The following is a 23696-nucleotide window of genomic DNA, read 5'->3' on the forward strand; positions in this document are numbered from 1 at the left end:
TGCCGCCGGGAGCCGCGCTCCGTCCGGGGCCGGCAGCGCGGGGTTCGGCTGCCGCAAGTTCTTGGGTGTCGTGGTTCGGAGGTGCTCTGTAGGGATCGATCGCACGGTTTTGTGTGGGTCGCAGTGGGTGTGCGCTAAGGGCTCTGGCGTTCTTCCTGACCGGTACGGTTCTCGGTTCAGGTGGTGACGATAAAGGTTTGGTTTGAATCGAGTTCTGTAGTCGGATATTTTTTTTGCCGGGCTATTCTGTTTTTAAAGGCGTGCAATGGTTTCTACGGGTCGTTGCGCGAAGCAGCGGCTCGGCTTTTAATTCTGTCGCGGTGGCTTTTATTAGCGTGGGCGTGTAGCGTTTGTTTCGGTGGGTTCGAGGTGGCGTCGTGTCGTTAATAGCAGCGGGGTTTTTAAAATCTCTCTAATTGCGTTCGTGTTTATCGTCTTCCAGGGCTTTTATTGATTTGGTTTGTTTGATTGTAGTGTATGTTGTATTGTTACGGGATCATTTGGGAGATATTGTTAATGGTTACGTTTCTCTTTAGGCTTTGTGTTTATTTCTGGGTGGTATTTTTATTTTGATCGAATGAGGCTCTATGCGTTTATTCTTCAGCTGGGAATAATTTTTTTGTTGTAAATTAAAGTTGATTTGGTTTGGGGGACTTTTGTTTTACAAATGTATTTTCTTTTGGTTTTTTCCTTTCTTTTTTTTTTTCTTTTCGTTTTTTGTTGTCCTTCGACGTATTTGGTGGTTGTTGATCAGTTTTATTTTTGGGAACGTGGGTATTTATATGGTGGGTCTTTTTAAGTAGTTGTTTGTTTTTGTTGTTTTGGTTTTTTTTTTTGTTTTTTTTTTTTTAATTTGGGTAGTTATTTTCTTATGTTTTAGTGGTTGAGATTTTTTGGGTTTTTTTTTTCTATTTCGTTCATTAGTTCGCTTTCTAAAGTTCTTTTGACAGAGTATTGCTTATTCTTTGAGTTAGTGTAGATGTAGAATTTTGGTTAGTTTTTAAAATGACGTTCAGGGTCAGTGGCACTGATTGGAGTTGAGCGAGTTGGTTTGGGTTTTTTTAGAGGCTTTTGTGATTTGCTGCGTGTGTTTCTCCAGGGTTTTCTTTTCGTTTGGTTCCATTTTTCTGATGTGATGAGAACTGTCAGTGAAAAGAGTGTTGTGTGTTTTTTTCGCTGGCAGTTGTTTGGCTGGTGGAGGTATCTTGATGGTTTTGGAAGACATTGGTGGGAATTCGATGCTGTTTGTTTTGTCCTTGTATTTAGGAATTGGATTTTAAATGTAAAATTCTAAGGATAGCTATCTTTAAACAAAACAAGTAGATGTGCAGAAATGGGAATAAACTTTTATTTTGATCTATTCGATCTATATTTAAAATTTAACAGGTAACATAAGTCATGATATATTCCAATAAGATATTGTATTTTTTAATAGAGCGTTGTGTATGTTTATAGATATATCAATAGAGATGATAAATATAAACACAGCTCAAAGGAAATTTTAAATATAGAAATGCGTTGCGAATCTATGCAGATATATATATATAAAATTATTAAAGGATTGTAAATCTAAAGTGACATAAATCCATACAACACGTAATACAAGTGATACTGTATATATCTTATTATGATCTATTATAGGAAATAGCCATAAATCTAGTACATCACTATGATATAATATCTAAAACATTATCGATATGGTAAATGTAAATACAACAATATTATTAAAAGTAGTTTAAAAGAAAGGAAGGTTTTGTTTTTTACTTGGCAAAAGCAGGGGTTTTATGATAAAAACTACAAATACAAATGATAGAAAGGTAGAAATCTACTTGTAAAAATATCTCATGACTACATCAAGATGGATATAAAAATTGAAAATATTAGAAAAAAGAAGTTGTAGCAGTAGATTTGGTACATAATAAAAATAATAATTTATCTATATGATGTGAATAATATATATGTGATATGTAATTATGAAGAGAATGCATCAGTATAAACTGTGACTATAAAAGTGAATATAATTATGCAAGCTATAAATATAAAACGATTTCAATATAGTTTAAAAGAAGGGTTTTTTGGTATTTGTTTGGTTAGAGATGGGATTTTTTTTGGAATAATAAAAGTATGATAGAAATCTAAATCAAAGTATAGAAATATGCAATCAATATATAATGATATTGATAAAACCACAAAATATGAATAAATACAGATAATAGGAATAGGCATAATAGATTGTATAAACGACGTAACACATCAATGTCCGGTATAAATATGCGTGTGAATAGAACTAGGAAAACTAGAACTATAAAATTTATTTCAAGAAGGCTTGAAAGAAAGGGGGCTTATTTGGTTCTTGTTTGGTAAGAGGCAGGTTTTTGGCATTTATTTTTAGAGGAGTTTTTTGCGGGGGGGAATCGCCCCTGTTCTTTTTTGCCGCCTTGGCTGCCCGCAGCCCCAAGGCGCGCGGCGCCCCCGGCTGGGGTGGGCGGCAGTGCTGCCGCCTTGTGGGCAGAGCGCGGTACTGCAGCCCGCCGCCGCCAGGCAGCCCTCTTGGGCGTGGCGCGTGGCGGAGTTTGTTTGACCTTCTAAAAAAGGCGGCCCAAAGGGCGGGAAACCGGAGGACCCCGGTGTGTCTATCCGGACTGCCTGCACGGAGCACCGACGCCGCCGCGGCGCCGGCGGAATTTTTGTGGCGTTTTAGGTGTACCCGAGACGGGCTGTGCGGTCAGCGGCGCCGCGGGCGGGCGTATTTCGGCGGTTTTCTGACCGGCATGTGAGTAACCGCCTCTCTCGGCCGAGGGGGGGTCCTCCCACGGCCGCCATGTTGGGAGTGGCGCGTCACCAATGTCGCGGGAGTTTGTTTGACCTTCTCAAAATGGCGGCCAAAAGGGCGGGAAACCGGAGGACCCCGGTGTGTCTATCCGGACTGCCTGCACGGAGCACCGACGCCGCCGCGGCGCCGGCGGAATTTTTGTGGCGTTTTAGGTGTACTCGAGTCGGGCTGTGCGGTCAGCGGCGCCGCGGGCGGGCGTATTTCGGCGGTTTTCTGACCGGCATCTGAGTAACCGCCTCTCTCGGCCGAGGGGGGGGTCCTCCCACGGCCGCCATGTTGGGAGTGGCGCGTCACCAATGTCGCGGGAGTTTGTTTGACCTTCTCAAAATGGCGGCCAAAAGGGCGGGAAACCGGAGGACCCCGGTGTGTCTATCCGGACTGCCTGCACAGAACACCGACGCCGCCGCGGCCCCGACGAGATTTTCTGTGGCGTTTCGATTGCGATGATGGCATTCCGGTTCGCCTGCAGGGTTCGGCGTCGCGGGAAATCGTTTCTAGGGCTCGAGGTGCGTGTCGGCATTTTGATCAGGCAGCTGGCAAAACGCCTACGCCTTGGGGTCTTTCCAAGGGGCGCTGGGGGCGTGGCCGGGGCGGGGCGCCGTGTTGACGAGGTGACGTCATTAGGCGGCACTCTGCCTGCAGTGCGCCCATGCAGACGGCAGGGGGCGCTGTGCCTGCAGTGCGCCCAAGCAGGCGGCAGGGGGCGCTGTGCCTGCCGTGCGCCCATGCAGACGGCAGGGGGCGCTGTACCAATAGAGTATTAAGTATAAACTATCTAGAAGAAGAAATAAAAGCTCTATGTCACCTGCAGCTGTAGAAAATTTCAGGCTCCCATGGAGGAAATAGTTTTCCTAAAATCATTACCGTTTTGGGGTTTTTTGCACTCCCCGGTAGCCTGAATGTTTCTACTGCTGCTTTTTTATTCTAAAGCTAGAATGGAAAGCCAAGATTAGAAAAAGAGAGAAAGAAAGAAAGAGTGAGAGAGAAAGAGAGAAAGAAAGAGAGACAGAATGAGAGAAAGAGAGAAAGAAAGAGAGACAGAGAAAGAAAGAGAGAAAGAAAGAGAGACAGGGAGAAAGACAGAGAGAAAGAAAGAGAGAAAGAGAGACAGAGAGAAAGACAGAAAGACAGAGAGAAAGAGAGACAGAATGAGAGAAAGAGAGACAGAGAGAAAGACAGAAAGACAGAGAGAAAGAAAGAGAGACAGAATGAGAGAAAGAGAGACAGAGAGAAAGACAGAAAGACAGACAGAATGAGAGAAAGAAAGAAGGAGAGACAGAGAGAAAGACAGAAAGACAGACAGAATGAGAGAAAGAGAGAAGGAGAGACAGAGAGAAAGACAGAAAGACAGACAGAATGAGAGAAAGAGAGAAAGAAGGAGAGACAGAGAGAAAGACAGAAAGACAGACAGAATGAGAGAAAGAGAGAAAGAAGGAGAGACAGAGAGAAAGACAGACAGACAGAATGAGAGAAAGAGAGAAAGAAGGAGAGACAGAGAGAAAGACAGAAAGACAGACAGAATGAGAGAAAGAGAGAAAGAAGGAGAGACAGAGAGAAAGACAGAAAGACAGACAGAATGAGAGAAAGAGAGAAAGAAGGAGAGACAGAGAGAAAGACAGAAAGACAGACAGAATGAGAGAAAGAGAGAAAGAAGGAGAGACAGAGAGAAAGACAGAAAGACAGAATGAGAGAAAGAGAGAAAGAAGGAGAGACAGAGAGAAAGACAGAAAGACAGACAGAATGAGAGAAAGAGAGAAAGAAGGAGAGACAGAGAGAAAGACAGAAAGACAGACAGAATGAGAGAAAGAGAGAAAGAAGGAGAGACAGAGAGAAAGACAGAAAGACAGACAGAATGAGAGAAAGAGAGAAAGAAGGAGAGACAGAGAGAAAGACAGAAAGACAGACAGAATGAGAGAAAGAGAGAAAGAAGGAGAGACAGAGAGAAAGACAGAAAGACAGACAGAATGAGAGAAAGAGAGAAAGAAGGAGAGACAGAGAGAAAGACAGAAAGACAGACAGAATGAGAGAAAGAGAGAAAGAAGGAGAGACAGAGAGAAAGACAGAAAGACAGACAGAATGAGAGAAAGAGAGAAAGAAGGAGAGACAGAGAGAAAGACAGAAAGACAGACAGAATGAGAGAAAGAGAGAAAGAAGGAGAGACAGAGAGAAAGACAGAAAGACAGACAGAATGAGAGAAAGAGAGAAAGAAGGAGAGACAGAGAGAAAGACAGAAAGACAGACAGAATGAGAGAAAGAGAGAGACAGGAAGAGAGCCAGAGAAAGAAAGAAAGAGAGAGAGAACGAAATAGAAAAAGACAGACAGACAGACAGACAGAAAGAAAGAAAGAAAGAAAGAAAGAAAGAAAGAAAGAAAGAAAGAAAGAAAGAAAGAGACAGGAAGAGAGCCAGAGAAAGAAAGAACGAGAGAGAGAAAGACAGACAGAAAGAAAGAAAAGGAAAAAGGAAAGGAAGAAAAAAAAAAAGAAGGAAGAGAAAGGAAGAAAAAAAAATGAAAAAGGAAAAGGGTGAGAGTGAAAAAGAAAGAGCGAAAGTGGAAAAGGGGGTGAAAAACAGAGTGAAAAAAAGAAAAAAGAGTTGGAGTGGAAAAGAAAGGACATTCGGGAGGGGCGGTGCTGCCTAAGGTGCTTCCGCGCCCAGGAGCGAAGGAGCCGTTTGATCCCCCGGCGGGACCGCAGCTCCCGGTGGCGGCAAACGGAGCGGTGGCTGTCAGTCCGAGACTACAACTCCCGGCAGGCCCTGCGGCCGTAAAGCGCGGCGTCTGACGCAACGGCCGACGCGCCATATGAATGGCTGGCGGGCCGAGGCGGCCGCGCGCCGGGCGCGGGGAGCTCCCGGCGCCTCTCCCGCGCGGGACGGAGCCGCGGCAGCGACGCTGGAGGGGCGAAGCCTCCGGCCGGCCGCCCGCACGGAGCCGAGCGGCGCGGAAGGGGCGTCCGCCCGGTGCCTCGGCCTCGCTCAGCGGTCCCGGTGGCGGGGGCTCAGCTCGGGCGGGGCGCGCTGCCGCCCGCCGATGGCGGAGCGCCAGGCGGTGCTTTGCTGCCGCGGGCCGGCAGCTGCAGGAGCCGCCCCGGGCGAGCGGCGCCGGGCGCTGCCGCGGTCACTGTGCGGCGGCTGGCGGAGGCGCGGGAGCCGCCGAGCTGCAGCCGTGTCCCTCGGGCTGCTGCCGCTGCTGCGGGCGGGGGCGGACGAGCGGCTGGAATGACACGGCTGCTGAGTGCCTCAGTGCTCGTGGCTCTTTCTTCCACGCAAACAGATGGAGCGGCATCGCTGAGCAGTAAAACACAGCGATGGCCCGGAGAATGGCGAGCGCAAGGAGCGCGCGGGCTGGATCCTTCTGCTGGCACAGGTGCGATCCGCAAACTCAGCCCCTTGTGCCCCTACCCTCCCGACCCCCAGGGGAAATGCTCTCCAGCCTCGAGCTGCTGCAAGACAAAACGTGTGATTTGACACTAGGGTCCGGAAAAGGTTTCCGTTTAGATTAGCAAATGCCTCAATTGTTCTTGGTTACATCCTAGGATCGGTTTTAGGCAGTGACTTTATACCGCTTGTCGGATTTTTCTTGTGCAATGGTAAGAAAATAGGCAGGTCTGATACTGGTTTCGCTTTTTTTCTACTTCATGTTCCATGAGCTGCTTTTATCCAAGCAATTGTTTTAAAGTTCTACTGTAGGCGTTTCTGGTTCACTTTTTTTTTTTTCTTTGCAGCACCCGTGACTTTTTTTTTTTTTTTTTTTCTCTAAATCGGCAGCAAATATAGCTGAGTAAAATTACCTTGGTTTTCTTCCTTCTTAAATGTTTTTATTGATAATCCTATTTGAATATGCAGAACAAGTGGGTATGTCCTGTAATATATCCTAGCTTTTCTTGTTTACAGGGTACTCAGAAAATACTTTTCCCTTAGAGTCCCACTGAAACATTCTCAGTGCAATCTCCGTTAAGGTATGTGTTTACAAATAAGCCACCATCAGCTGAGATATTTGCCTGTGTACCTTTTCCTGTAATTCAGAGCTTGCGTTCTGTGGTTTTTATGATAAACCTATCAAACTTGCGAAACTGTTTTGCAAGTCTTAATCGTTGAAGGCAGCAAGAAGTGGTTTAAAAGCCTGTTCTTGAGCAGACAAAGGGAAAAAGTGTGAATTTGATGCTGAACTTGTCCTTTTTCATTTGACTTGCCTTGAATGATTTAGGAAGAGAGAGAACTAGAAAAAAGAGAGAAATAGAATTGGTTCTTGGGCCCTCCTAAAATGCTCCCCGTGATTCTGTGTGGAGCCAAAGTGAAGGGTGATGGAACAGAGCCCTGTGCTTTAGAAGGAAATCAATTTCAACCTGATCTCCACCCTGAGTCTCCCTAATTTCTGTTTTTAAAATGCAAACTAAGTTTAGGAAGTGTTGGAAGTTAGTATTTTGGGGAAGAAATGGCAGTTGCACCAACCGTTCCATTTCCCAGAGGCTCTGGGAACGATTCATTTTGTAAGCGCTGTAACTGCAATCGGTTGGTGGTTCGGGGTTGGAATGTGCACTTGCCCTCCTCTAAAGCACTCGTTCCTTTGCATTTCAGTGCCAGGAGTCTTGAGAAACTGGAGAAGAGCCCAAGAGACATTTTTCATCCTGAGATACAAAAGGTAGGAAGTGACTTTTTTTTGTTTGGTTCTTTTTCTTTATGATTTCCTGGAAATAGAAGTAATTAAGTATAGATACTACTGGTTTGTTTCTTCCAGTAGCTAATAATAATAATAATAATAATAATAATCGAATACTACTTAAACTGTCTCTTTATCCATTGAACTGGCCATTTCAAATCCAAACTTCTAAACACAAATAAAACCATCATCCTTGTAGAATCTTTAATAGGAGGGGGCTAAAGATGCTGTTTTTGTTGACAGGATTTATTGGTTGTTGAAGGGCAAGAGGTGAGTACAAGCCTAACTACTTCTTGCTCACAGACCCGTCCGGTGAGTACAGCTTTGTATTTTGATGGGCTTTTGATGACTTCTAAATCAATTGCTCGTTACAGTAAAAAGAAGTAATGTTTTTTTGAACCTGACAGCAAAAATAACTTGAAGCACCAACTTAATAATAATTGATCACCCATCTAAGTTAATGGTTTTATGCTATACTATCAAAGTTTAAAGGTAAATTATCGTGTAGTAGGAGATAGTATAAAATGTATGTTCTGATGTGTAGGATGTATGCAAAGATTAGAGGACCCAAATTGTTATGTCTTCTGTTTGACTGTTTACCAAATAATATTTGGTTTTATTTTCCAGGGATCGGTGAATTTTAAATTTGGAATCCTCTATGCTAAGGATGGTCAGCTTACAGGTGATGAAATGTTCAGTCATGGTGAGTTTTCCACCTTCTCCTTAATTGTTTTGCTCATCTGAAAAAAAAAAAAAAAAAAAAAAAAAAGGTATGTTTATTATTTGTTACCCTGTTCTGTCCGTTTCCTCAGTATTTGCTGGAGCTCTGCTTACCCAAGCTTTGGGTAAAACAAGCTTTGGGTTCCTTCTGTCCCACTGGGTGTTGCCCAGTTTGGTTGCATCTGGTGAAATTCACCCTGAGCCCTTACAGAACCAGCTCAAACCACGTGAGAGCCATTCGCAGCTCTCTCAGGACACCCGGAGGAGGATGGGTGACGTTTCTGAGCATCTGGCAAGTGTACTTCTATCAAAACTCGGCCTGTGACATTGCTGGGGAAAACCCTTCTGTATCCTGGAGGGTTCCTCAAACTCTGTTGAGGATCCAGTTAGCAGTTGCTCACCTGGATGGTTCCAGCTCCTCAAGTTAACACTTGTACTCTTGCCCTGTAGTTTAGATCTATTGTAGTTTTGTTATTTTGCACGATTTTACGTCTTTGGAAAATAACGTGCGTTTCACTCTTTGGAACCTCTCGGATCATTCTTTGGTGCAGCACCACCTAATGGGACACTTGGCTGCTGTGCTGAAGGGCTTGGTTACTAGGATTGTAAATCCCGGAGAGTTTGTAAGTCTTCTGTCCCCAGGGAGGTATCACGCTTTGTTCACTCTGTTTGTCAGGTGCTGCTTCTCGTCGGAAGTATTAACTTCAAACTGCCCTGTTCTTTTTTTAACTTTTTTTCCTGGTTCTCTCCGTAGGGCAGGGAAGGACTCTCGTATCCCGGTCGTCAGACTCAGCGCTGCCCGAGAAGATACAGAGAGTGTAAAAATCATAAGAAGCAAATAGGACTGCAGAGGAAACAAACTGGAGAGAACAAAAGGTGATATTGTTCTCCTTAGCCTGGATTAGAAACATCCCCTGTGCTTTGATGCCGGTGGCTGCCAGGGGCTCGTTAGGTCTTTTTAGGCAGGTGTAGGTGTTCACTTGTAGGTTCTATTTTTTGGCAAAGGACCATGAGAGAAGTTTATTTCTACATCCAAATAAACATTCATCTTATCTGAACATAACCTGTCATCCCATTTCTGACGTTAAGGACTCCTGTATAAATACTTGGGGAGGTTTTCTTTGTCGTTTCTGAATGGTTCCATTTTGGTTCCATCTACCTGCCGGATACTTGAACGAGTCTGAGGTGGTTTAATTGCATACTGCTTCCTTGAAATTCTGTTGGTCTCTGCTTGGAACCCTTCTTGTAGTGCTCAATGCAAGACTTCTGATGGTGTTTTCTTGCCTGTTTGTGTTTAAGGTCGTGCTCTGATGCATTTACAGAAACCATGGCAGGAGAGAGTCAGCTGCTGGAGAAGAGGAGACAGTATTATCCCTGGGCAGCATAGAACTGCGCTACTGCTGTGTCATCAGCTGTGTCTGCACTGAAAGTAGCCACCTTCACTTGTAGGTAGCTCCTTGGTGCTTTAGGACACGCTGAGGGATTTATTCCTTTTGGGATCCACGATGAGAATTCCCAAGAGAGGTAGTAATAAGGTATGAGATTGGAAAAAAGCCTGTGTCCTTGGAATGTTGTTGTTGTCGTCAAAAGTTAATTTTTCCTTCTTTCTTAGCCAGTAGTCAGCTTTTTGCTTTATTTTTTGTGGGATCAGTACTTGATTGTTTAAAAAATGGCTTCAAAATAACTGCAGCGGCTGGCCACCAGGACCTTGTTCAGATTTGCCTATTTGCTTGTAGCTAAAACGTTTCCATATTGTTTCTCGTTCTATTGAAGAAACTGCTGCCCGGTCAACTAAGAACTGAACATCTATCTGTCTAGGACATGGGGAGAGGATTTAGGTCGTGTCTTTGTTTCCAGAAAAAAGTTCCAGTGTAGTTTCGAACTAGAGGAAAAGGGGGGGTGAAGACTCGGGGCTCTGATGCCGTTGGGGGCACCCCGAGGTGCCCAGGAGAGGGAGCCCCACTGCGGTGCAGGAGCAGGTATGTTATCACGTACTAGAGAGCAAATGATAAATAGAAAGAGGAAAATTATAAATATAAAAATATTTTTTAAATCGTTAAAGAAAGCGTTTTTTTTTACTTGTCAGTAGGCAGGGTTTTGATGATAAAAATGATAAATACAAAGAATATGAAGGTAGAAATCTAAGTCTAGAAATATATCATAAATACGTACAGATAAAGTTTAAAACTAGAAGAAAAAATCAGTTGCAGCAGTAGATACGATACATAATATAAATAATACTTTAAATACATGTCTAGAATTTTATAGATATTATAGATAATTATTAATAGATTGCATCAAAAGAAACCATATATCTAAATGTGAGTATAACTATACAAAGTATAAAAATATTTCGATACCGTTTAAAAGAAGGTGTTTTCGTGTATTTTTTTGGTTAGAGATGGGGTTTTTATTTGGATTAATAGAAGTATTCTAGAAATATAAATCTAACTATAGAAAGATACAATCGATAGAGAAAGATATTTCTAAAAACACAACCGAACGACGCCGCCTTCGGGGGAATCGCACGAGCTCGGCCGAAGCAAGGCGGGAGCGGCCGACCCTGACGGCCTCGAGCGAACCGGGGCGAGCGGAGCCGAGGCGCGCCCAAGGCACAGAGCGGCTGGGAGTTGGGCCGAAGCGAGGCGAGCTCTGCCGAAGAGGCGAATGCAGGCGCCAAGAGCCGAGTTGAGGCGACAAGAGCCGACTCGAGCCGAGCGTCTCCGGAGCGAGCCGAGCTCCGCCGAGCGCAGCATCCCGGGCAGGGCGAGGCGCCGGGCCGGGCTCGGGGTGCAGCCGGGGCTCTGGGGGGCTTCCCCGCCTGTCCCTCTCTCTAGCCCTCCTTCCTTCTCCCCGTATTCGCCTTCTCTCGCTCCCTTTCCCCCATTCTCTCTCCCCCCACAAACCCGGCTCCTTCCTGTCCTGTCCCTAGCCCGCTACTCCCTTCTGTTCCCCCTCTCTCCTTCCTCTGCCCAGCCTCCCTGTACCCTCGTCCCGGGCTTTCCCTTCCCGTCCCGCTTTCCTGCGCAGCCCGAGCTCCCTCGCCGCCCTTTCTCATGCCCTGCTCTCGCTCCTCTCTTCCCGTGCCCCCTTTCCTTCTTTGCCCCGCAGCCGCGGGGCTCGGGCTGCCGGAGAATAAAGCCCCGAGGGCCGGAGCCCGGCGGCCCTGGGCCCTTGCAGGAGTCCCCGCGCGGGGCCGGAGGCTCTCGGCGGATCCCCCCGTGCCGCTCAAGCAGCCCGGCCGACAGCGCCGGAGCTGCGGCTTTGCCGGCATGGCGCTGAGAGCGGCCCCCGCCCTGTGCCGGGCCGTCCCCGCCGTCTGTGCCGCTCCCTCTCTCGCTGCCCCCGGCCCGTGACAGCGAGGCTGGGCAGGAACCTCAAGCCTTCTGGGGGCTGCCCCCGCTTTCTTGTTGCAGCAGAATCCCTTGCTGGGGCCATGCACGTGTGGGAAGGGCTTGGGGGAAGCGCTGCGCTGCTGTCCAGGGCAGTCGGATTCGTTCTGAGCCTTCTTTGGGGGTCAGGAAAAGGGGGGGGGGGGGGGGGGGGGGTGAAGACTCGGGGCTCTGATGCCGTTGGGGGCACCCCAAGGTGCCCAGGAGAGGGAGCCCCACTGCGGTGCAGGAGCAGGTGGGGGGCGGGCGAGGGGCGGGGGTCACGCTGGGTGCCGTCCCCCAGAGGGACCCAAAGCTGCCACCAAATGCACAGGGAGGGAGGGGTGAGTGGGTGTAGGATGCTAAAACCTGGCAAGGCGTTCGGTTTTCTAGGTATTGCTAAAGAATAGGAATTGGTCTCTAAACTCAGCTGGGGAGAAACCCTCTCTACGCACTCATTTGTTTCCAGGAATGTAGAAGTTTCCGACTGGAGATGGGTAGTAGTTCTGAAGATATTGCCGTGAGGTTTTGATCTAGGAACGGACCGAGCTGTGCCCTGGAACCCTCAGAACAGCTGCAGGGGCTGAAGGCGATAGAAGGGGCTCTCTGGCACCTTTTGCCTCCGTTCTCTGCCAGCGCCCAAATCGTGTCGCAGTCCCGGAAGAGGCGCTTGTCATCCCGAGAGCCAAAAGGAAGACGTGTAAAATCCCAGCTCTGCCTTGGGTTTCGTGTGGCTTTTGTACTTCGTATCGATGTCATTCCAGAGAGCAAGGAAAGAAGAAATGTGACCGGGTCCCACTATTACTGTGTGAAGGCTTTCTTGAAAGGCTGCTGTATTTCTATTGTCTTTTTCCACTCCAAGCTTGACTTTTCCCTTTGTTTTTCGAGCTCTGCTGCATTGGGTGTCCCAAGGAGGGCGGGGTTCCTCAGCAGGGCTCTTAGGAGGTGGCGCTGATTCTGCTTTTTCTGAAGGCGTCTCAAAGCGTGCTACCAGAATGACAGTTTTGTGCACTGGAAAGCTTTCCCTCAGTGCCATCAGCGCACGTCCGTGTCTGAATTGTGGAAGCAGACGGACTAAGAACAGCCAGCACCCGGAGCAGATGTCTGTTGGCTCTGTGTCTGTGAGAAGCGGGCTGTGTGCTGGACGGGGAGAGGCGCTGTTGGAGAGTGGCATCAGCGCCAGGTGTGAGCTGTGAGGATGATGGGGGGCTCGGAGCAGCCCCAGGTGTGAGCTGTGAGGATGATGAGGGGCCGGCTCCTGCCGGGGGGGGGGGGGGGGGAGGCAATTTTAGGGGGAGGCTTCGCCTCAGCTCCCTTTTGCATGGAGCTGCTGAGAAGAGGGGTTCATGGGGGGCTCCCGGGGCTGTCTCATGGAAGGACTGCGAGAGCTTCTCGCAGCGTCTGGGCGAACACCTGGATGCGCGCTTGGAGACGCGGAGCATCGCTTCAAGGAGGTGCCGAGGGACGAATCTTTGTGCCGGGAAGCAGCAGCCGAACGGGTGAGCGCGTGTGGATTTGGAGCGGGGACTTTGGTCCTTTCCCTTTTCGATTTGATCTTGGCAGTCCCCCCTCCCCGGTTCCCCAGGACCAAAAACGGAGCTTGTGAAGACAAAAGAAGGAGAGGCAAGCAGCTACTCTCCTAATATTGTCTGTGTTCGAACTGGGAGGGATCCGCCTTCACCTGCGGTTCGAAGGGTGTTGATTGAAGGAAAACCTGCCTTTTCCCGGCTGTTAGGGGTATCCCAGGGGTGACAGGGAATCCCTGCGTTCCATTTGAACGGGAATGGGCAAAGTATTGTTGTCATCTGAGGGGTTTGATTTGAAGGCAGCCAGCCCATTTTCATCATCCTAAGGTTTAAATGGAGGGGACAGCGCTGGTGTCCCTCCTTTGCAAGGGTTTGAATTGAGGTCCAAATCCCCCTTTCCACACGGCTTGAAGGATTTCATTGGAGGAAAGCCCCTTCTTTTCTGCTCTCCCAGGGGATGAACTTGAAGGGGAGAACCCATTTCTTTGCCCTTGTTGAAGCGAGGTGAGCGCCGCCCGCGGCGTCAGTTTCGGGGTTCAGTTGCGGGAAGCCGCAGCTCTGGCAGCGTTTGCAGGGCTGCAGTCGGGGCTGTGCCGCTGCATTTGAGGGCGCTTCTTGTGGCCGCGGCCCGGGCCGGAGCGTTGCCGCTCGGGAGCGCTGCCGGCCCGGGCCGGGCGGTTGCCGAGGCGCACGGGGAATTTGGCGCGGCAGCGGCCGAGCCGCTCTGCCGGTGCGAGCCGCCGTGCGGAGCCGAGGGCGGCTGGCGCCGGGCCGGCCGAGGGCGGCAGAGGCGGCGCGGGCGCTGCTGCGCCGGCCCGGCCGGTGCCCGCCGCTCTGTCCGCTCCGGGCGCGGGGCTCGGGCGCCGCCGGGGTCCCCCGGGCAGGGGGAGCGGGCGGGGGCGGGGGGGTCTCCGGGGCGGCGCCGCCCCTGCGCGCCGGAGGAGCCGCTTTGCCGCCGGGAGCCGCGCTCCGTCCGGGGCCGGCAGCGCGGGGTTCGGCTGCCGCAAGTTCTTGGGTGTCGTGGTTCGGAGGTGCTCTGTAGGGATCGATCGCACGGTTTTGTGTGGGTCGCAGTGGGTGTGCGCTAAGGGCTCTGGCGTTCTTCCTGACCGGTACGGTTCTCGGTTCAGGTGGTGACGATAAAGGTTTGGTTTGAATCGAGTTCTGTAGTCGGATATTTTTTTTGCCGGGCTATTCTGTTTTTAAAGGCGTGCAATGGTTTCTACGGGTCGTTGCGCGAAGCAGCGGCTCGGCTTTTAATTCTGTCGCGGTGGCTTTTATTAGCGTGGGCGTGTAGCGTTTGTTTCGGTGGGTTCGAGGTGGCGTCGTGTCGTTAATAGCAGCGGGGTTTTTAAAATCTCTCTAATTGCGTTCGTGTTTATCGTCTTCCAGGGCTTTTATTGATTTGGTTTGTTTGATTGTAGTGTATGTTGTATTGTTACGGGATCATTTGGGAGATATTGTTAATGGTTACGTTTCTCTTTAGGCTTTGTGTTTATTTCTGGGTGGTATTTTTATTTTGATCGAATGAGGCTCTATGCGTTTATTCTTCAGCTGGGAATAATTTTTTTGTTGTAAATTAAAGTTGATTTGGTTTGGGGGACTTTTGTTTTACAAATGTATTTTCTTTTGGTTTTTTCCTTTCTTTTTTTTTTTTCTTTTCGTTTTTTGTTGTCCTTCGACGTATTTGGTGGTTGTTGATCAGTTTTATTTTTGGGAACGTGGGTATTTATATGGTGGGTCTTTTTAAGTAGTTGTTTGTTTTTGTTGTTTTGTTTTTTTTTTTTTTTTTTTTTTTAATTTGGGTAGTTATTTTCTTATGTTTTAGTGGTTGAGATTTTTTGGTTTTTTTTTTCTATTTCGTTCATTAGTTCGCTTTCTAAAGTTCTTTTGACAGAGTATTGCTTATTCTTTGAGTTAGTGTAGATGTAGAATTTTGGTTAGTTTTTAAAATGACGTTCAGGGTCAGTGGCACTGATTGGAGTTGAGCGAGTTGGTTTGGGTTTTTTTAGAGGCTTTTGTGATTTGCTGCGTGTGTTTCTCCAGGGTTTTCTTTTCGTTTGGTTCCATTTTTCTGATGTGATGAGAACTGTCAGTGAAAAGAGTGTTGTGTGTTTTTTTCGCTGGCAGTTGTTTGGCTGGTGGAGGTATCTTGATGGTTTTGGAAGACATTGGTGGGAATTCGATGCTGTTTGTTTTGTCCTTGTATTTAGGAATTGGATTTTAAATGTAAAATTCTAAGGATAGCTATCTTTAAACAAAACAAGTAGATGTGCAGAAATGGGAATAAACTTTTATTTTGATCTATTCGATCTATATTTAAAATTTAACAGGTAACATAAGTCATGATATATTCCAATAAGATATTGTATTTTTTAATAGAGCGTTGTGTATGTTTATAGATATATCAATAGAGATGATAAATATAAACACAGCTCAAAGGAAATTTTAAATATAGAAATGCGTTGCGAATCTATGCAGATATATATATATAAAATTATTAAAGGATTGTAAATCTAAAGTGACATAAATCCATACAACACGTAATACAAGTGATACTGTATATATCTTATTATGATCTATTATAGGAAATAGCCATAAAGCTAGTACATCACTATGATATAATATCTAAAACATTATCGATATGGTAAATGTAAATACAACAATATTATTAAAAGTAGTTTAAAAGAAAGGAAGGTTTTGTTTTTTACTTGGCAAAAGCAGGGGTTTTATGATAAAAACTACAAATACAAATGATAGAAAGGTAGAAATCTACTTGTAAAAATATCTCATGACTACATCAAGATGGATATAAAAATTGAAAATATTAGAAAAAAGAAGTTGTAGCAGTAGATTTGGTACATAATAAAAATAATAATTTATCTATATGATGTGAATAATATATATGTGATATGTAATTATGAAGAGAATGCATCAGTATAAACTGTGACTATAAAAGTGAATATAATTATGCAAGCTATAAATATAAAACGATTTCAATATAGTTTAAAAGAAGGGTTTTTTGGTATTTGTTTGGTTAGAGATGGGATTTTTTTTGGAATAATAAAAGTATGATAGAAATCTAAATCAAAGTATAGAAATATGCAATCAATATATAATGATATTGATAAAACCACAAATATGAATAAATACAGATAATAGGAATAGGCATAATAGATTGTATAAACGACGTAACACATCAATGTCCGGTATAAATATGCGTGTGAATAGAACTAGGAAAACTAGAACTATAAAATTTATTTCAAGAAGGCTTGAAAGAAAGGGGGCTTATTTGGTTCTTGTTTGGTAAGAGGCAGGTTTTTGGCATTTATTTTTAGAGGAGTTTTTTGCGGGGGGGAATCGCCCCTGTTCTTTTTTGCCGCCTTGGCTGCCCGCAGCCCCAAGGCGCGCGGCGCCCCCGGCTGGGGTGGGCGGCAGTGCTGCCGCCTTGTGGGCAGAGCGCGGTACTGCAGCCCGCCGCCGCCAGGCAGCCCTCTTGGGCGTGGCGCGTGGCGGAGTTTGTTTGACCTTCTAAAAATGGCGGCCCAAAGGGCGGGAAACCGGAGGACCCCGGTGTGTCTATCCGGACTGCCTGCACGGAGCACCGACGCCGCCGCGGCGCCGGCGGAATTTTTGTGGCGTTTTAGGTGTACCCGAGACGGGCTGTGCGGTCAGCGGCGCCGCGGGCGGGCGTATTTCGGCGGTTTTCTGACCGGCATCTGAGTAACCGCCTCTCTCGGCCGAGGGGGGGGTCCTCCCACGGCCGCCATGTTGGGAGTGGCGCGTCACCAATGTCGCGGGAGTTTGTTTGACCTTCTCAAAATGGCGGCCAAAAGGGCGGGAAACCGGAGGACCCCGGTGTGTCTATCCGGACTGCCTGCACGGAGCACCGACGCCGCCGCGGCGCCGGCGGAATTTTTGTGGCGTTTTAGGTGTACTCGAGTCGGGCTGTGCGGTCAGCGGCGCGGCGGGCGGGCGTATTTCGGCGGTTTTCTGACCGGCATCTGAGTAACCGCCCCTCTCGGCCGAGGGGGTCCTCCCACGGCCGCCATGTTGGGAGTGGCGCGTCACCAATGTCGCGGGAGTTTGTTTGACCTTCTCAAAATGGCGGCCCAAAGGGCGGGAAACCGGAGGACCCCGGTGTGTCTATCCGGACTGCCTGCACAGAACACCGACGCCGCCGCGGCCCCGACGAGATTTTCTGTGGCGTTTCGATTGCGATGATGGCATTCCGGTTCGCCTGCAGGGTTCGGCGTCGCGGGAAATCGTTTCTAGGGCTCGAGGTGGGTGTCGGCATTTTGATCAGGCAGCTGGCAAAACGCCTACGCCTTGGGGTCTTTCCAAGGGGCGCTGGGGGCGTGGCCGGGGCGGGGCGCCGTGTTGACGAGGTGACGTCATTAGGCGGCACTCTGCCTGCAGTGCGCCCATGCAGACGGCAGGGGGCGCTGTGCCTGCAGTGCGCCAAGCAGGCGGCAGGGGGCGCTGTGCCTGCCGTGCGCCCATGCAGACGGCAGGGGGCGCTGTACCAATAGAGTATTAAGTATAAACTATCTAGAAGAAGAAATAAAAGCTCTATGTCACCTGCAGCTGTAGAAAATTTCAGGCTTCCCATGGAGGAAATAGTTTTCCTAAAATCATTACCGTTTGGGGTTTTTTGCACTCCCCGGTAGCCTGAATGTTTCTACTGCTGCTTTTTTATTCTAAAGCTAGAATGGAAAGCCAAGATTAGAAATAGAGAGAGAAAAAGAGAGAAAGAAAGAAAGAGTGAGAGAGAAAGAGAGAAAGAAAGAGAGAAAGAAAGAGAGACAGAATGAGAGAAAGAGAGAAAGAAAGAGAGACAGAGAGAAAGACAGAGAGAAAGAAAGAGAGACAGAGAGAAAGACAAGAGAAAGACAGAGAGACAGAGAGAAAGACAGAGAGAAAGAAAAGAGACAGAGAGAGACAGAGAGAAAGACAGAAAGACAGAGAGAAAGAAAGAGAGACAGAAAGAAAGACAGAGAGAAAGAAAGAGAGACAGAGAGAAAGAAAGAAAGAGAGAAAGAGAGAAAGACAGAGAGAAAGAAAGAGAGAAAGAGAGACAGAGAGAAAGACAGAAAGACAGAGAGAAAGAAAGAGAGACAGAATGAGAGAAGAGAGACAGAGAGAAAGACAGAAAGAGAGACAGAATGAGAGAAAGAGAGAAAGAAGGAGAGACGAGAGAAAGACCAGAAAGAGAGACAGAATGAGAGAGAGAAAGAAGGAGAGACAGAGAGAAAGACAGAAAGACAGACAGAATGAGAGAAAGAGAGAAAGAAGGAGAGACAGAGAGAAGACAGAAAGACAGACAGATGAGAGAAAGAGAGAAAGAAGGAGAGACAGAGAGAAAGACAGAAAGACAGACAGAATGAGAGAAGAGAGAAAGAAGGAGAGACAAAGACAGAAGACAGACAGAATGAGAGAAAGAGAGAAAGAAGGAGAGACAAAGACAGAAAGACAGACAGAATGAGAGAAAGAGAGAAAGAAGGAGAGACAAAGACAGAAAGACAGACAGAATGAGAGAAAGAGAGAAAGAAGGAGAGACAAAGACAGAAAGACAGACAGAATGAGAGAAAGAGAGAAAGAAGGAGAGACAAAACAGAAGACAGACAGAATGAGAGAAAGAGAGAAAGAAGAGAGAGAAAGACAGAAAGACAGACAGAATGAGAGAAGAGAGAAAGAAGGAGAGACAGAAGAAAGACAGAAGACAGACAGAAGGAAAAGAGAGAAAGAAGAGAGACAGAGAGAAAGACAGACAGAAAATGAGAGAAAGAGAGAAAGAAGGAGAGACAGAGAGAAAGACAGACAGAATGAGAGAAAGAGAGAAAGAAGGAGAGACAGAGAGAGAAGACAGACAGAATGAGAGAAAGAGAGAGACAGGAAGAGAGCCAGAGAAAGAAAGAAAGAGAGAGAGAACGAAAGAGAAAAAGACAGACAGAACAGACAGAAAGAAAGAAAGAAGAAAGAAAGAAGAAAGAAGAGAAAGAAAGAAGAAAGACAGGAAGAGAGCCAGAGAAAGAAAAAACGAGAGAAGAAAGACAGACAGAAAGAAAGAAAAGGAAAAGGAAAGGAAGAAAAAAAAAAAGAAGGAAGAGAAAGGAAGAAAAAAAAATGAAAAAGGAAAAGGGTGAGAGTGAAAAAGAAAGAGCGAAAGTGGAAAAGGGGTGAAAAACAGAGTGAAAAAAAGAAAAAGAGTTGGAGTGGAAAAGAAAGGACATTCGGGAGGGGCGGTGCTGCCTAAGGTGCTTCCGCGCCCAGGAGCGAAGGAGCCGTTTGATCCCCCGGCGGGACCGCAGCTCCCGGTGGCGGCAAACGGAGCGGTGGCTGTCAGTCCGAGACTACAACTCCCGGCAGGCCCTGCGGCCGTAAAGCGCGGCGTCTGACGCAACGGCCGACGCGCCATATGAATGGCTGGCGGGCCGAGGCGGCCGCGCGCCGGGGAGCGGGCTGGGCGCGGGGAGCTCCCGCGCCTCTCCCGCGCGGGACGGAGCCGCGGCAGCGACGCTGGAGGGGCGAAGCTCCGGCCGGCCGCCCGCACGGCCGAGCCGAGCGGCGGAAGGGGCGTCCGCCCGGTGCCTCGCCTCGCTCAGCGCCTCCGGTGGTGGGCGGGGCTCAGCTCGGGCGGGGCGCGCTGCCGCCCGCCGATGGCGGAGCGCCAGGCGGTGCTTTGCTGCCGCGGGCCGGGAGCTGCAGGAGCCGCCCCGGGCGAGCGGCGCCGGGCGCTGCCGCGGTCACTGTGCGGCGGCTGGCGGAGGCGCGGGAGCCGCCGAGCTGCAGCCGTGTCCCTCGGGCTGCTGCCGCTGCTGCGGGCGGGGGCGGACGAGCGGCTGGAATGACACGGCTGCTGAGTGCCTCAGTGCTCGTGGCTCTTTCTTCCACGCAAACAGATGGAGCGGCATCGCTGAGCAGTAAAACACAGCGATGGCCGGAGAATGGCGAGCGCAAGGAGCGCGCGGGCTGGATCCTTCTGCTGGCACAGGTGCGATCCGCAAACTCAGCCCCTGTGCCCCTACCCTCCCGACCCCCAGGGGAAATGCTCTCCAGCCTCGAGCTGCTGCAAGACAAAACGTGTGATTTGACACTAGGGTCCGGAAAAGGTTTCCGTTTAGATTAGCAAATGCCTCAATTGTTCTTGGTTACATCCTAGGATCGGTTTAGGCAGTGACTTTATACCGCTTGTCGGATTTTTCTTGTGCAATGGTAAGAAAATAGGCAGGTCTGATACTGGTTTCGCTTTTTTCTACTTCATGTTCCATGAGCTGCTTTTATCCAAGCAATTGTTTTTAAAGTTCTACTGTAGGCGTTTCTGGTTCACTTTTTTTTTTTCTTTGCAGCACCCGTGACTTTTTTTTTTTTTTTTTTTTCTAAATCGGCAGCAAATATAGCTGAGTAAAATTACCTTGGTTTTCTTCCTTCTTAAATGTTTTTATTGATAATCCTATTTGAATATGCAGAACAAGTGGGTATGTCCTGTAATATATCCTAGCTTTTCTTGTTTACAGGGTACTCAGAAAATACTTTTCCTTAGAGTCCCACTGAAACATTCTCAGTGCAATCTCCGTTAAGGTATGTGTTTACAAATAAGCCACCATCAGCTGAGATATTTGCCTGTGTACCTTTTCCTGTAATTCAGAGCTTGCGTTCTGTGGTTTTTATGATAAACCTATCAAACTTGCGAAACTGTTTTGCAAGTCTTAATCGTTGAAGGCAGCAAGAAGTGGTTTAAAAGCCTGTTCTTGAGCAGACAAAGGGAAAAAGTGTGAATTTGATGCTGAACTTGTCCTTTTTCATTTGACTTGCCTTGAATGATTTAGGAAGAGAGAGAACTAGAAAAAAGAGAGAAATAGAATTGGTTCTTGGGCCTCCTAAAATGCTCCCCGTGATTCTGTGTGGAGCCAAAGTGAAGGGTGATGGAACAGAGCCCTGTGCTTTAGAAGGAAATCAATTTCAACCTGATCTCCACCCTGAGTCTCCCTAATTCTGTTTTTAAAATGCAAACTAAGTTTAGGAAGTGTTGGAAGTTAGTATTTTGGGGAAGAAATGGCAGTTGCACCAACCGTTCCATTCCCAGAGGCTCTGGGAACGATTCATTTTGTAAGCGCTGTAACTGCAATCGGTTGGTGGTTCGGGGTTGGAATGTGCACTTGCCCTGCTCTAAAGCACTCGTTCATTTGCATTTCAGTGCCAGGAGTCTTGAGAAACTGGAGAAGAGCCCAAGAGACATTTTTCATCCTGAGATACAAAAGGTAGGAAGTGACTTTTTTTTGTTTGGTTCTTTTTCTTTATGATTTCCTGGAAATAGAAGTAATTAAGTATAGATACTACTGGTTTGTTTCTTCCAGTAGCTAATAAATAATAATAATAATAATATATATAATAATAATCGAATACTACTTAAACTGTCTCTTTATCCATTGAACTGGCCATTTCAAATCCAAACTTCTAAACACAAATAAAACCATCATCCTTGTAGAATCTTTAATAGGAGGGGGCTAAAGATGCTGTTTTTGTTGACAGGATTTATTGGTTGTTGAAGGGCAAGAGGTGAGTACAAGCCTAACTACTTCTTGCTCACAGACCCGTCCGGTGAGTACAGCTTTGTATTTTGATGGGCTTTTGATGACTTCTAAATCAATTGCTCGTTACAGTAAAAAGAAGTAATGTTTTTTTGAACCTGACAGCAAAAATAACTTGAAGCACCAACTTAATAATAATTGATCACCCATCTAAGTTAATGGTTTTATGCTATACTATCAAAGTTTAAAGGTAAATTATCGTGTAGTAGGAGATAGTATAAAATGTATGTTCTGATGTGTAGGATGTATGCAAAGATTAGAGGACCCAAATTGTTATGTCTTCTGTTTGACTGTTTACCAAATAATATTTGGTTTTATTTTCCAGGGATCGGTGAATTTTAAATTTGGAATCCTCTATGCTAAGGATGGTCAGCTTACAGGTGATGAAATGTTCAGTCATGGTGAGTTTTCCACCTTCTCCTTAATGTTTTGCTCATCTGAAAAAAAAAAAAAAAAAAAAAAGTATGTTTATTATTTGTTACCCTGTTCTGTCCGTTTCCTCAGTATTTGCTGGAGCTCTGCTTACCCAAGCTTTGGGTAAAACAAGCTTTGGGTTCCTTCTGTCCCACTGGGTGTTGCCAGTTTGGTTGCATCTGGTGAAATTCACCCTGAGCCCTTACAGAACCAGCTCAAACCACGTGAGAGCCATTCGCAGCTCTCTCAGGACACCCGGGAGGAGGATGGGTGACGTTTCTGAGCATCTGGCAAGTGTACTTCTATCAAAACTCGGCCTGACATTGCTGGGGAAAACCCTTCTGTATCCTGGAGGGTTCCTCAAACTCTGTTGAGGATCCAGTTAGCAGTTGCTCACCTGGATGGTTCCAGCTCCTCAAGTTAACACTTGTACTCTTGCCCTGTAGTTTAGATCTATTGTAGTTTTGTTATTTTGCACGATTTTACGTCTTTGGAAAATAACGTGCGTTTCACTCTTTGGAACCTCTCGGATCATTCTTTGGTGCAGCACCACCTAATGGGACACTTGGCTGCTGTGCTGAAGGGCTTGGTTACTAGGATTGTAAATCCCGGAGAGTTTGTAAGTCTTCTGTCCCCAGGGAGGTGTCACGCTTTGTTCACTCTGTTTGTCAGGTGCTGCTTCTCGTCGGAAGTATTAACTTCAAACTGCCCTGTTCTTTTTTTAACTTTTTTTCCTGGTTCTCTCGTAGGGCAGGGAAGGACTCTCGTATCCCGGTCGTCAGACTCAGCGCTGCCCGAGAAGATACAGAGAGTGTAAAAATCATAAGAAGCAAATAGGACTGCAGAGGAAACAAACTGGAGAGAACAAAAGGTGATATTGTTCTCCTTAGCCTGGATTAGAAACATCCCCTGTGCTTTGATGCCGGTGGCTGCCAGGGGCTCGTTAGGTCTTTTTAGGCAGGTGTAGGTGTTCACTTGTAGGTTCTATTTTTGGCAAAGGACCATGAGAGAAGTTTATTTCTACATCCAAATAAACATTCATCTTATCTGAACATAACCTGTCATCCCATTTCTGACGTTAAGGACTCGTATAAAATACTTGGGGAGGTTTCTTTGTCGTTTCTGAATGGTTTCATTTTGGTTCCATCTACCTGCCGGATACTTGAACGAGTCTGAGGTGGTTTAATTGCATACTGCTTCCTTGAAATTCTGTTGGTCTCTGCTTGGAACCCTTCTTGTAGTGCTCAATGAAAGACTTCTGATGGTGTTTTCTTGCCTGTTTGTGTTTAAGGTCGTGCTCTGATGCATTTACAGAAACCATGGCAGGAAGAGTCAGCTGCTGGAGAAGAGGAACAGTATTATCCCTGGCAGCATAGAACTGCGCTACTGCTGTGTCATCAGCTGTGTCTGCACTGAAAGTACCACCTTCACTTGTAGGTAGCTCCTTGGTGCTTTAGGACACCTGAGGGATTTATTCTTTTGGGATCCACGATGAGAATTCCCAAGAGAGGTAGTAATAAGGTATGAGATTGGAAAAAAAGCCTGTGTCCTTGGAATGTTGTTGTTGTCGTCAAAAGTTAA

General features: G+C 47.0%; 2 protein-coding genes across 9 annotated transcripts; both read left to right on the forward strand.

Moving 5' to 3' along the window:
- The first annotated feature begins 5653 nt into the window (after positions 1-5653).
- Positions 5654-9824, forward strand: LOC118697832 (GTPase-activating Rap/Ran-GAP domain-like protein 3). Of its 4 annotated transcripts, none has more exons than XR_008508407.1 (6): positions 5654-6200; positions 6728-6792; positions 7412-7475; positions 7737-8196; positions 8968-9089; positions 9536-9824. XR_008508407.1 is itself a non-coding variant. In XM_054514850.1 (6 exons), exons 1-5 carry the CDS (start codon positions 6142-6144, stop codon positions 9033-9035), a joined length of 336 nt encoding a protein of 111 aa, XP_054370825.1. In that variant the 5' UTR covers positions 5656-6141; the 3' UTR covers positions 9036-9089; positions 9513-9824. The 4 variants fall into 4 exon arrangements, 2 of the variants coding, with proteins under 2 accessions (XP_054370825.1, XP_054370826.1); XM_054514850.1 differs by lacking the exon at positions 6728-6792 and having other exon boundaries at positions 5656-6200; positions 7737-7805; positions 8121-8196; positions 9513-9824; XR_008508406.1 differs by having other exon boundaries at positions 5659-6200; positions 9513-9824.
- A 10232-nt stretch (positions 9825-20056) lies between these two features.
- On the forward strand, positions 20057-23443 carry LOC118698388 (GTPase-activating Rap/Ran-GAP domain-like protein 3). 5 transcript variants are annotated; one of them, XR_008508428.1, is made up of 6 exons: positions 20057-20104; positions 21308-21371; positions 21643-21711; positions 22027-22102; positions 22865-22986; positions 23407-23443. XR_008508428.1 is itself a non-coding variant. In XM_054514995.1 (5 exons), the coding sequence occupies exons 1-5, from the start codon at positions 20058-20060 to the stop codon at positions 22930-22932; spliced, it is 324 nt and encodes a 107-aa protein (XP_054370970.1). In that variant the 5' UTR covers position 20057; the 3' UTR covers positions 22933-23197. The 5 variants fall into 5 exon arrangements, 2 of the variants coding, with proteins under 2 accessions (XP_054370970.1, XP_054370971.1); XR_008508429.1 differs by having other exon boundaries at positions 23430-23443; XM_054514995.1 differs by lacking the exon at positions 23407-23443 and having other exon boundaries at positions 22865-23197.
- Positions 23444-23696: the final 253 nt, after the last annotated feature.

Source organism: Molothrus ater, chromosome 5 (assembly GCF_012460135.2).
Source record: "Molothrus ater isolate BHLD 08-10-18 breed brown headed cowbird chromosome 5, BPBGC_Mater_1.1, whole genome shotgun sequence".
In the NCBI taxonomy this organism is placed as follows: Eukaryota; Metazoa; Chordata; class Aves; order Passeriformes; family Icteridae; genus Molothrus; species Molothrus ater.